The 13,171-nt window shown below is 38.5% G+C and overlaps 1 protein-coding gene across 6 annotated transcripts in view; it reads right to left on the bottom strand.

Moving 5' to 3' along the window:
* Positions 1-13,171, bottom strand: part of MAP4 (microtubule-associated protein 4) — a 251,453-nt gene that overhangs the window by 53,234 nt on the left and 185,048 nt on the right. For all 6 annotated transcript variants that reach the window (XM_012662867.1, XM_012662792.1, XM_012662942.1 and 3 more), the window contains 4 exons: positions 8,104-8,217; positions 4,917-5,051; positions 3,075-4,229; positions 2,271-2,393 (listed from right to left, as the gene is read on the bottom strand). In XM_012662867.1, coding sequence (XP_012518321.1) covers positions 2,271-2,393; positions 3,075-4,229; positions 4,917-5,051; positions 8,104-8,217 — 1,527 coding nt within the window. The remainder of the gene's footprint in view (positions 1-2,270; positions 2,394-3,074; positions 4,230-4,916; positions 5,052-8,103; positions 8,218-13,171) is intronic.

The following is a 13,171-nucleotide window of genomic DNA, read 5'->3' on the forward strand; positions in this document are numbered from 1 at the left end:
TATCATAATGCTCAGAGCCATTCTCTCATTGATAAATATTTCAGTAGCATAGTAAAATGCCTACACCATAGGCAGTGTAATAGTGCACATCCTCATAAGCATGTAGTCCTTTCTTCCTTTTAAAACATCTAGTCAATAGAAATGAAATACAAGTAACAAATACAAGCCACATACATAATTAAATTTCCTTTAATAGTCTAGTCTTGATATCCACATTAAAAAAGTAAAGAGACAGGTAAGTTAATTCTAATGATATATTTTATCATTTGTAAAATATTTGAAATATTTCATTTCAGAAGTAGCAGGACTGAATTAAAAAAACTGAAGTATTTCAAATCTTCTAACCTCTATAATAAACACCTAACATTTACTGTGTATAAATCTCATATGATTTATATTTGTCATTATTAGTGCTTGTCTCTTTCTGGTGACATTAACTGCTTGAATTAAATATATATAATTTTAGACAGAATTTATAACATTAGGAGTCTGTCATCAATATTATACTAATACTTATCAAACTAACCAGAGCAATTTTGAGAACTAGACCAGAAGGCCAGATTTCTGCTACTTCAAAAGAAAAAGAAAAAAATATATATTAAACTAGTATTTTGGCCAGAGAAAAATTCTCATCATTCTAGAATCAAAGCATCTTACTTTGAAAGACAAATGTATTAAATTTCAATGTTCTGCTCCTAAATGTACCTTCCAAAAGACAGAGAAATATAGATAATGTTAAGTAGGTTAAAAAATTCTGACAATAAGGATGAGTACCTTTGGAAAAGGTTCAGCAGGTTATCTGATTAACCTCCTGCCTCTAAGTCAATATAATATGGATCCAAGATCCCGGAAAGAGTCTCAATAAGAGAGGTCTATGCCAGCTCCTGTCACGTTGACCCAATGAATTGATTTCAAAGAATATTAAAATACTTAAATAGTACCTTTTGTTCTTGTCCTTACCCTACCATGTCCTCAAAATCCTACCCTTTTTCTGGTTTGTTTTTTGAGACAGGGTCTCACTCTGTCACCTGGATTAGAGTGCAGTGGTATCATAGCTCACTGCAACCTCGAACTCCTGGGCTCAAGCAATCCTCCTGCTTCAGCCTCCCGAGTAGTTGGGACTGCTAGGCATCACCATGCCTAGCTAATTATTCTATTTTTTGTAGAGACAGTGTCTCAAACTCCTGGCCTCAGGGGATTCTCTCACCTTGGCCTCCCAAAGTGCTAGGATTACAGGTATGAGCCACCATACCCAGCTGAAATTCTACCCTTTATTTAATATCTCAGGTTAATTACTGTTTCTTTCAAAAAATTGCTAGGCTGCAACAGCCAAAAGTATTTATAACATTTAATTTGGCAATTAATCAGTAGCCATTTGGTGCCGTCCCTTATACTATTTTATTCAATTATCATGTAAATCTTTGGTTTCAGAGTTCATGCCTGGGAACTCCTCTCTCCATCCAGGTTATAATAGAATAATTCAAGGGCAAGGACCATTACCTTAAATATCTATGTGCCTTAACGTGGGATATTTTGTACACAACAAACACCTAATAAATCTTTACTGATATGCTGAGTCAGCAAAACAGCATTTAAAAAAAGTCCAAACATTTATTTAGCTCCTATCTTGTACCAGACAGTGTGTAAAACACTAGGGATTCTAAGTGAAACAAGTCATGACCCCTGCCCTCAAGGAGTTTACATTTCAATCATAGTCACAGAAAATTACCAAGTTGATAATGAAATGTATATTATTTAGCTTATCATCAAAAACATATAATCTTAAAATTCATTGAATAATTCAACTTTAAGTTGGAAAGTACCTTAGAACAATACCTCTCAAAGTTTAATGCATATAAAGATTATCTGGGGATCTTGTTAAAATGCAGATTATGATTCAGAAGGTCTGAGGTATAGCCCAAGATTCTGCATTTGTGACAGGCTCTCAGGCAATGCAGATGCTATGCTGTTGGGCCATGGAATACACTGCAACTAGCAAGACTTTACAGAACATTTGACCAATTTATTCATCTTATAGCTGAGTAAACTCAGATTTGACCATATAGCATAAAATAGTGAACTGCTACTAGACCAAAATTTAAGAGTCCTGAGTTGATATGGTGGTAATTTTTAAATACATTAACAGACTTTCTGTTTAAACATGATGAACTCTAAGAAAGAAAACTGACTTCATAAACTATACTGCTGATTACTACCATACAACCAGGGAACTAGAAACAATCTTGCTTCAAAGAGTTTTCCTAACTTACCTGAGGTCTCTGAAGAAAGTTCAGAAGGTTGACTGTTGAATGGTTTCTGTTGCTCTAGTTTTTCTAACACAAACTCCTCCTCTGTTGGCAAGTTGTGCTTTGGGCCCATGGCTGTGACTGGTTCTAAAGGTAATAGTAAAAACCACACATAGATTAGCACTATTTCAGTTATTTTTTTACCTGCCAGAAACTGGATATGGGAATCATTTCTGAGAAATTATCCCATGAGGGGAAGCAGAAAAGTGGAGTGGTAGTTGGAAGTTGGAGTTGTTGGGAGGGTTGTGTTTTCTTCTTAAGATGAGAAAAATAACAAACGTTTCTAAGTTGGTAGGAATGATCTGATGGAAAGAGAATTAAATTGATGACAGGCAAAAAAGCGGAGAACGTCTGGGGCAATATACTTGAGCATGAAAGAAGAGATGGAATCTAGTGTAAAATGAGAAGTGAGGTTGGCTTTAATCAGGAGCAGGAACAGTTTACTTATAAAAACAGTAGAGAAGGCAGATCCCATGGATACTGATACAAATAGTTGGGTAAATAACATAATAGAAGTTTGTGGATGTTTTATTTTATTTCTTAAATTATCTGGAAGAAAAACAAGAAGATCAACAGGGAATGAGGATGGACAAAGTGCTGAAGGTTAGAGAAGGGGAAAGGTGAGAAAGTATTGTCTAGGACAGTAGGAGTATGAATAAACTTGCAAGGTACAGTGTCTTTATTTTACCTGGCATGATGTCTGTCCTTAGTTTTTTGGAGACTACACCTTGGTAGACAGAAATACTGATAGTAAGCATAAGCCCATACCTGGTGAAATCATGAAGGCAGGTGCAGCTGACTGCCCCTCATCCTGGAGAGATTCTAAATGAGAATCCTCAGTTATTCCTCCTTGTGTCTGTGCAATTTCCGTGGCCTTAATTGGAACTTGTGCCACCTCTGTTTCTGAGAGTGATGCAACATCCTTGGCTGGAGTCACACTGTTGGGCAGGGTCACCTCTGTTCCAGGGGGCAGAGCCACATCCTTAGCCAGGGCTATCTCTGTTTCCTGGGGTGGAGCCAGGTCCTTAGTAAGGGACACCCGTGTTTCCGGAGGCAGACACATGTCCTTGATGGGGGCTACTTCTGTTTCTGGTGGTAGAGTCACATCCTTGACCTGGGCCACCTCTGTTTTTGGGGGTGCTATCACATCCTTGTCCAGAGCTATTTCTATTTCTGGGGGTTGGGCCATGTCCTTGAATGAGGCTACCTCTTTTTCTGGGGACAGAGCCACATCCTTGCCCAGGGCCACCTCTGCTTCTAGGGGCAGTGCTATATCCTTGGTCAAGACCACTTTGGTTTCTGGGGGTAGTGCCATGTCCCTGGCTGGGGCCAACTCTGTTTTTGAGGACAAGGCCACCTCCTCGGCTGAGGGTATTTCTGTGGATGATACAATGTCTTTAGCCAGTGCCACCTCTATTTCTGAGAGTGATACCACAACCTTGGCTGGGACTAACTCCTTTTCTTTGGGTGGTGCCATGTCCTCAGGTGGGGCCAAACCCATTTGTATAGGTGGTGCCCTCTCTGTTTCTTTGAACAGTGTCACATCCTTGGCTGAGGCTACCTCTGTTTCTGTGGGCAGTATCACATCCTTGGTCGAAGACACATCTGTTTCTGTGGGCCATATGACATCCTTAACTGGGGCCACCTCTGTTTCTATGGATAGTACCATGTCCTTGACTATGGCTGTATCTGATTGGGTGGAGGGCAGCATGTCCTTGGCCACTGTCACATCTGATTTGGTGGGTGGTCCTGTATCTTTAGCCAATGCCACCTCTGTTTCTGTGGCTGGTGCCATGTCCTTGGCCAGGGCCACCTCTGTTTCTCTAGATGGTGCCATGTCAGTAGTCTTCTTTCCCATCATTTCCAATGCTTTTGTTGGTGGTCTCTCTTCTTCTAATGCCATTTCTACCTCCTCGGTTAGCTCTAAGGGTAAAAAGTTGGAAATTTAGGACCCGTCATTGTCTACTCATACCTCTGCATTCACAACTTACCTTCTTAAGGCATAGGAGTATTTGGCTTTTTTTTTTTTTGCAAGCGTGAAATGAAGTTTATGGAGGAAAAGCAAGACAGGTTTACAGAGCAAGAGCAAGATACATTTGCCACAGATGACAAACAGGTGTGTATTTGCCTTTTGTGACCACAGGACCCTAAACATAACTAAGAAGCTGTCAAGCTAATGTATTCTGCCTACTTTTGATAGTCTCAACACTTAAAATAAGATATAAGATACCAGGAGGATTAAGTAGTAGAAAAGGCAAAGGAGATAACACATAGGCTTAAAAAAATAACACGGGTACAGAATTATTATTAGACAGAGAACCTGTGGGAGAGCAGGTCAGTCATCCTTCCTATCAAGAAAACCCCAGAGTTCTAAATCTGTACTGAATTTAAAAAGAATTTTCTTTGCCCATTAACCCCAAGTGTTGTATCTCAATTGCAATTTAATTCCCCCAGCTGTGATATCACTAATATAAGCTTAAAAAAATTCATGATAGTTCTAAAATGTTTACCTATATTTGCTGTAAACTACTAAAAAAATACATCTGATGATTTATATTGATCATCAATAGTCCAATCATTAACTGATAAAGGAGGTTTCTAATAATTTACCTGCAGTTGGCTGCAGAGGTTCTGTAATGGCCTCTGGGGAAACAAAGGATTCTGAGTGTGGAGAGTTTGGGGCTTCCACAGACCACCCCTGAGGTACAGCAGTTGCAGGAGCAAATGTGTCGCAGGGAGACATACCTAAAATTGAAACAAACAAACACATCTTTGAAACTTGGTCAATATTGAAAAAAAAATGCATTTGACACTTAAGATCAGCTGTGTATATTGCCATGAAGACACAGACCTAGCATCAATAAAAAACAAAGCACAAAAGTTTTAAAGGAAACACTGCTGACATTCTTTAGGTTTTGGCTAATTGTTAACAGGAGGTATAGTATCAATATATCCTGGTAGCACCATTAATCAACATTTATTGGCTACCTTCTACAGGGTATTGTAAAGATTCAAAATACCAAAGATTGAGCTCTAGTTCCAACACCACAATCACTGTACTATAGTGTATAGTAAGGAATTGTATTTCTTCCAACATGTGTATTTGGAAAAAAAGAAAAAAGGGATAATTGTAAGCCTTAATTTTTTTTTCTTTTAAATTTAAATTTCTGTGAACAATCAAGTGAGATAACTCACTACCTTCAGACCAGCCATGTAAGCCTTAATTTTTTCATCTGTAAAATGAGATTAATACCTCCTTTCCCAACATTAGAAGACAATTTTATAAAAATACCTTGTATATTAAAAACTAGACAAATGTAAGAGGATTATTATGCTGTCCTATGCCAGACACAGCAGGGGATTTAATATCACAGGGTCTCTGCCATTGAGATTATTACAATTTAGCTAGAAAGGTAAGGTAGACATATATCAAATAACACATACTGTATAGTATGGACTAAGTGCTATAGGATTTCAAAAACAACCATGACAACCAGAATAATCACAGAAGGCTTCAGAGGAGAAGCAAGAGCAGAAATAGAGGTGATGGTAGTCAATTTCAAAGATAACAATGAACAAAGGAAAGCATAAAATGCCAACAGGACAAGAATGTTTCTGGAACTATGAGATCAGTTTGATTCAAATAGATTTTGCATATTGCAGAGTGAAAATAGGATTAGAACAAAAAAAAAAATAAAAATATGAAAAAAGAATCTTGAAACCCAGTCAGAGAAATTTAGACTGGAAGGGGGAAAAAAAAATACAGTGTCTTTTAAAGTCTTTTTTTTTTTTTTTTTAGAGACAGAGTCTTACTCTGTTGCCCTGGAAAGAGTGCAGTGGCATCAACCTTGCTCATAGCAACCTCAAACTCCTGGGCTCAAGCAATTCTCCTGCCTCAGCCTCCCAAGTAGCTGGGATTACAGGTACTTGTTACCACACCAGGTTAATTTTTTCTATTTTTAGTTGCCCAGCTAATTGTTTTTTTTTCTATTTTTAGTAGAGATGGGGTCTTGCTCTTGCTCAAGCTGGTCTCAAACTCCTGAGCTCAAGCGATCCTCCCACTTCGGCCTCCCAGAATGCTAGGATTACAGGCGTAAGCTACTGCCCTGGCCTTGAAGTCTTAACTATGGAAATGAGAAGAAAAATATAGACAGGGGTTCAAAAGGGTCAATTTAGCAGGTATAGTCACAATGGATTAGAAAAGGGAGCAGGGTCTGGGTGCAAAGGCTGATGCCTACAATCCCAGTGCTTTGGGAGGCTGAGGCAGGTGGAGGACTGCTTGAGGCCAGGAGTTCAAAACCAGCCTGGGCAACATAATGATACCACCCTCCCCCTACCAAGGGAAAAAAAAAAAAAGGGGGGAGCAGGAAGGCTGATTTGGAGACTACTTGGATGGTCTACATAAAAAGTAATAGGTGATTACACTGGGGAAAAGCAGAGGAAATATGGAGGAAGAGAAGAAAGATGCTAAAAGGAAAAAAGTCTATGCAAGTAGATGACTCATTAGTGAGCTGAAAGAACGGAAGTCAAAGCCAATATAAAAGTATCAGATTAGATGGATAACATCAATAGTCAACTCATTTAACATCCTTTTTCCAAGAGATCTTCAGTCCATAGAAAAACATAAATAAAACATATCATTAGGCCTAGCACAGTGGCTCACACTTATAATCCTAGCACTTTGGGATGCCGAGGCAGGAGGATGGCTTGAGCTCAGGAGTTTGAGACCAGCCTGGGTAATAGTGAGACCCCATCTCTACAGAAATTTAAAAAAAAAAAAAAAAATGAGCCAGGCATGGTGGTGCATGCCTATAGTCCCAGCTACTTGGGAGTCTGAGGCAGGAGGATCACTTGAGCCCAGGAGTTGGAGGCTACAGTGAGCTATGATTGTGTCATGCACTCCAGCCCAGGCAACAGAGCAAGACTCTGTCTCAAAAAAGAAAACAAATCATTAGCCAGGATCTTTACAAATATAAAATTATAAGCATTGTTTGAATGATGTGTTAATAAGTCCCTGGCCACATTTACATTAAAAGTTACACAAAACCAAGAATGGGGATACTAGTATTTTTTGATAACTAAGATCTGTTTAATGTTTACTATGTACCAGACACTAAACTGTTATACCCACCACACCCTTAAGTTAGGAATTAGTGCTGGTTCAGTTTTATAGATAAAAATCCCAAGTTTAGGGAGGAAGTAACTTGCTCAAGATCATGAGCTAATAAAATGCAGACACAGAATTTGACCCTAGGTTATAGGACTCAAGGTCCTATGAGAGGACAGTCAGCAGTCCCTGAACAGCCCAACTGTGAATTTCCTCCTTTGTGATCGTTTGGAGTTAAGGAATTGTAGAAGACCAGAATATGCCATCCCAAAATATGCCACTTTGGTGTAAGTATTATTTTGAGCTGAAGCCTCAAGAAGGCACCACAAGAATCTATATAACGAACTTTACTAATTAGCCTGTATCTACCATTTATGTGCCTTCTATAATTTGTAGCCCCTAGAGACTCAAAATCCTTTTCCTTTTTCTTGTCACTTCTCAAAAATCTTTTATCATTCAAAGTTGAAGATTTTGTATATAAGCTGGAGTTCTAAAGCCACCTCTTACAGAATTACTCATTCCCTAAGTACCTCCCATGTATATATGAAATACACATGTTAAACTCAGTTTGTTTTTTCTCTTGTTAATTTGTCTTTTGTTATAGGGGCCCCAGCCAATAAACCCAAGATCGGTAGAAAAAAAAATTTTTTCTCCTTCCCTACAGAATAAATTCAGCTGGAGGAGCCATACCATAACTATCTTTCAGTGGATCATTTTGTCCTATAAATGTTGAAGCATTGGCTGTTCCGCTGGAGAGAAAGAACAAATCTGCCAGGCCATCATCATGGTGCATCTTAAAGGGATCTGGAATAAAGAAGAAATACAAAACTCATTTCCAGTGAATGCAATTAGAAAGATTAACATTTCTTATTATCCTATGATGAGTATCGATTAGCTACATATATGTTGTCAGTAGCAACTTAAACAAGTTGAGATCAAATGTGACTGCACATGGTAGGGAATCAATTAATGTTCACTTGCCAAGAGCAGTGGCTAATGCCTATAATCCCAGCATTTTGGGAGGCCAAGGTGGGAGGATTGCATGAACCCAGGAGTTTGAGACCAGCCTGAGCAACATACTGAGACCCCCCCACGGAAAAAAAAAAAAAAAAAAGAAGGGATTGCAGGGCCTGAGAATCCGCATTTCTAACTCTGTTCCTTAGTGATGTTAATGAATCACTCTTTTTTTTTTTTTTTTGAGACAGAGTCTCACTCTTTTGCCAGGGCTAGAGTGCCGTGGTGTCAGCCTAGCTCACAGCAACCTCACGCTCCTGGGCTCAAGTGATCCTACTGCCTCAGCCTCCCAAGTAGCTGGGACTACAGGCATGCGCCAACATGCCTGGCTAATTTTTTTCTATATATTTTTAGTTGTCTGATTAATTTCTTTCTATTTTTAGTAGAGACGGGGTCTCACTCTTGCTCAGGCTGGTTTTGAACTCCTGAGCTCAAACAATCCGCCCGCCTCAGCCTCCCAGAGTGCTAGGATTACAAGCGTGAGCCACCGCGCCCGGCCCTCTTTAAGGTACTTTTTAAGGCACTTCAGTTGTCAGAGGCAGGTGCATAAAAGCTCAGACCTTGAGAGAATGTTCATGTCCTTGGCTCTGAGGCAGCTATACCACTCTTTTTGTAAGGAATTTCAGGATTTGGGGAGTATGAATAAGCAGAAGGCAAATTTGAGAAAATGTTGGGGATAGAGGAGGCCCCAATGCTTCTCAAGAAAAGCAGGGAGATAGAATATGAGAGAGATTATAAATACTCATTCTCTCCAGTTCTATATGGTTTAGGGTGGCTGCTGCTTACTTTGCCTTTCACATGTTCCTAGAAGAAAAATAGGATGCTTAAAGAACCAGAGTAAGTGCTGTATGGTTTGTACTCAGGATGGGAGACTGCTAAATCACATGCAGAAACGGATCATTTCTACAGCATTCTGTCAGTTAATCATTAATGTTTTATTGGGTGCCTACCACGTGGCAGACCCAGTGTGCTCTAAAAAACTCAAAGATGTACAAGGTCAGAGATGGGAACATTTAGCAGAGGGGTATATTTTGGTTCAAGTCAAAGAAGATCTTCTCCTTCTCCTTCTACTTAAGCAGAGAACTGAAGAATTGAGTCATTATGGGGAGAGGAGCAGGCATTTTCTCTATCTACATTCCCTCTCATCTGATCTCATAATTTAAAATTCCATCAATAGGTTGACGACATCCAAATTTTTAACTCCAGCCCTCTAAGACTTCTCCTCATTTTTCCAGATTTTAAGTCAAATTCCAAACTTTTTTTTTGAGACAGGGTCTCACTTCTGTCCCTGAGCTAGAATGCAGTGGTGTGATCACAGCTCACTGTAGCCTTATACTCCTGGGCTGAAGCCAACCTCTTGCCTCAGCCTCCCAAGTAGCTGGGACTACAAGCACGTGCCACTGTGCCCAGCTAATTTTTCTGTTTTACATAGAGATGGGGTGGCGCTCTTGTTCAGGTTGGTCTCAAACTCCTGACCTCAAGAGATCTTTCCACCTCTGCCTCCCAAAGTGTCAGGATTATAGGCGTGAGCCACTGCACCCTGCCTTCTCACCATTTCTATTCAATATTGTAATAAAGGTTTTAGTCAGGGCGATTAGGAAAGAAAAATAAGTAAAAGACATCCAGGTTGGAAAGGAAGAAGTAAAACTGTATCTGCAGATGACATGACCTTATATACAGAAAATTCTAAGACGTCGACTTAAAAATGATTAGAATTGGCCGGGCGCGGTGGCTCACGCCTGTAATCCCAGCTCTCTGGGAGGCCGAGGCGGGTGGATTGTTTGAGCTCAGGAGTTCGAAACCAGCCTGGGCAAGAGCGAGACCCCGTCTCTACTAAAAATAGAAAGAAATTAATTGGACAACTAAAAATATATAGAAAAAATTAGCCGGGCATGGTGGTGCACGCCTGTAGTCCCAGCTACTCGGGAGGCTGAGGTAGAAGGATCGCTTGAGCCCAGGAGTTTGAGGTTGCTGTGAGCTAGGCTGATGCCACGGCACTCTAGCCAGGGCAACACAGCGAGACTCTGTCTCAAAAAAAAAAAAGATTAGAATTAATAAATGAGTTCAGCAAGGTTGGGAGATATAAGATCAATAAGCAACAATCAATTATATTTCTATATACTTGCAATGAACAATCTGAAAATGAAATTAAGAGAACAATTCCATTTATATTATCAAAAAGAATTAAGTATTAGGACTAAATTTAACAAAGTAAGTATAAAACTTATACTCTGAAAATACAAGGTATTATTGAAAGAAATAGAATATAAATAAATGGAAAAACATTACATGTTCATGGATCAGAAGACTTAATATTATTAAGATGGCAATACTCCCCCAATTATTAACATACAGATTCAACACAATGCCTATCAGAATCCCAGCTGACTTCTATTTAGAAATTGACAAGCTGCTTCTAAAATTAATGCAGAATTACAAAGGACCCAGAATAGCCAAAACAATGTTGAAAACGAAGAACAAAGGAAATGCACATTTTCCAATTGCAAAATTTACCGAAAGAAACAGTGTAGCACAGGTTGAGCGTACAAAATCCAAAAATTTGAAACCTGAAATGTTCCAATATCTGAAACTTTGAGTGCTGACATGATGCTCAAAGGAAATGCTCATGGAGCACTTCAGATTTCTGGATTACTGCTCAACCAGTAAATATAATGCAAATATTCCAAAATTTGAAAAAATGTGAAATCTGAAACACTTCTGGTCCCAAGCATAAGGGATACTTGACCTGTACTGGCATAAGGACAGACATACAAATCAATAAAATGGAACTAAGAGTTGAGAAATAAAACCATGTGTCTTTGGTTAACAGATTTTCAACAAGTGTACCAAGACCTTTCAATGGGGAAAGAATAGTTTTTTCAAAAAATGGAGATGGGACAATGGATATCCACATACAAAAGAGTAAGTCTGGACCCATAATTCTCACCATGTATAAAAATCTACTCATAATGAATTAAAGACCTAAATGTAAGAGCTAAAACTGAAATTTTTAGAACATAGGTGTAAACCTTCATGAACTTGGATTTCACAACAGAGTCTTAGATATACCACCAAAAGTATAATCAACAAAAGAAAAAAATAGATAAATTGGACTTCATCAAAATTAAAAGTTTTATGCATCAAATGTTACTTTCAAGAAAGTTAGAAGATAACTGACAGAATGGGAGAAAATATTTACAAATCATAAGTTTGATAAGGATCTAGTGTGAAGAATATATAAAGAACTTTCATAGCATAACAAAAGGACAAATAACCCAATTAAAAAAATGGGCAAAATCTCTGAATATACATTTCTCCAAAAACATATACAAACGGTCAATAAGCACATGAAAAAATGAAAAGATATTCTACATTATTAGTCACCAGGAAAATGCATACCAAAATCACAACATGGTACCATTTCATACCCAGTTTGGTTGGCTAAAATTTTAATTAATTAATTAATTGTTGAGACAGGGTCTCATTTTGTTGCCTGGGCTAGAAAATGCAGAGGCGTCATTAGAGCTCACTATGACCTCAAACTCCTGGTCTCAAGCAATCTTCCTGCCTTAGCCTCCTGAGTAGCTAAGACTATAAGGTGCACCACCATGCCCAGCTAGTTTATCTTTTGTAAACAGGGTCTTGCTATGTTACCCAGGCTGGTCTCAAACTCCTGGCCTCAAGTGATCCTCCTGCCTCAGCCTCCCAAAGTGCTGGGGTTACAGGTGTGAGCCACTGTGCTTGGTCTGGCTACAATTTTTAAAAAGAGGAGAAAACAACTGTTGGTGAGGACGTGGAGGAACTGTAAACCTCACAAATTACTGGTGAAAATGTAAAATGACACAGTTGCTTTGGAAAACAGCGTAGCAGTTCCTTAAATGATTAAAATTGTCGCATAATTGGCAATTCCGATTTAGGCATATATGCCCAAGAGAAATGAGAACATACGTCTACACAAAAACTTGTACACAATATTTACAACAGCATTATTCATAATAGACAAAAAAGATGGCAACCATCCAATGTCATCAGCTGATGAATGAACAAAATACGGTATATCCATACAATGGAATATTATGTGTCCATAAAAAGGAATGAAGTACTGATACATGCCATAAAATACATAAACCTTGAAAATATTATGCTAAGTGAAAAAAGCCTGTCAAAAAAGATCATATATAATATGATCTCACTTATATGAAATGTCCAGAATAAGCAAACTTATACAGACAGAAAGCAGATTAGTGGTTGCTTAGGGCTGGGCTGGATAGGAAGATAGGGGGTGATATATAAAGAGTACAAAGTGATAAAAAAATGTTCTAAAATTGACTCTGGTGATAATTGTATATACCTGTGAATATACTAAATTCTACTGAATTGTACACCTTAAATGGGTGTATTATATGGTATGTGAAGTATATCTCGATATATCTTCTTTTTAAATTACCAAATATCTAGGAAAGCCAATAATTGAAGAATGGTACACAACATCAAGTACTAGGTCATTTGGAACCAACTATGAGCATCTTATAAGCTATTAGCAAAAAAGAAGCCATATATAAATGGAAACAAATAACTTGAGCTCTCTACTGACACGGAAGTAGCAGTGCTACTCCTTTGAGGACTTTTTGCAATTCATTCCTCCTATTATATTACCTCTGGCTCTGGGCAACTACAGATAGAAATTGGCTAAGAGTCAGAAAACTCTTCTGTCAAAAGAGGGTTCTATATATTTGGCAGAGTT

This window comes from Propithecus coquereli, unplaced genomic scaffold (genome assembly GCF_000956105.1).
Source record: "Propithecus coquereli isolate 6110/MARCELLA unplaced genomic scaffold, Pcoq_1.0 Scaffold1, whole genome shotgun sequence".
Taxonomy (NCBI): domain Eukaryota; kingdom Metazoa; phylum Chordata; class Mammalia; order Primates; family Indriidae; genus Propithecus; species Propithecus coquereli.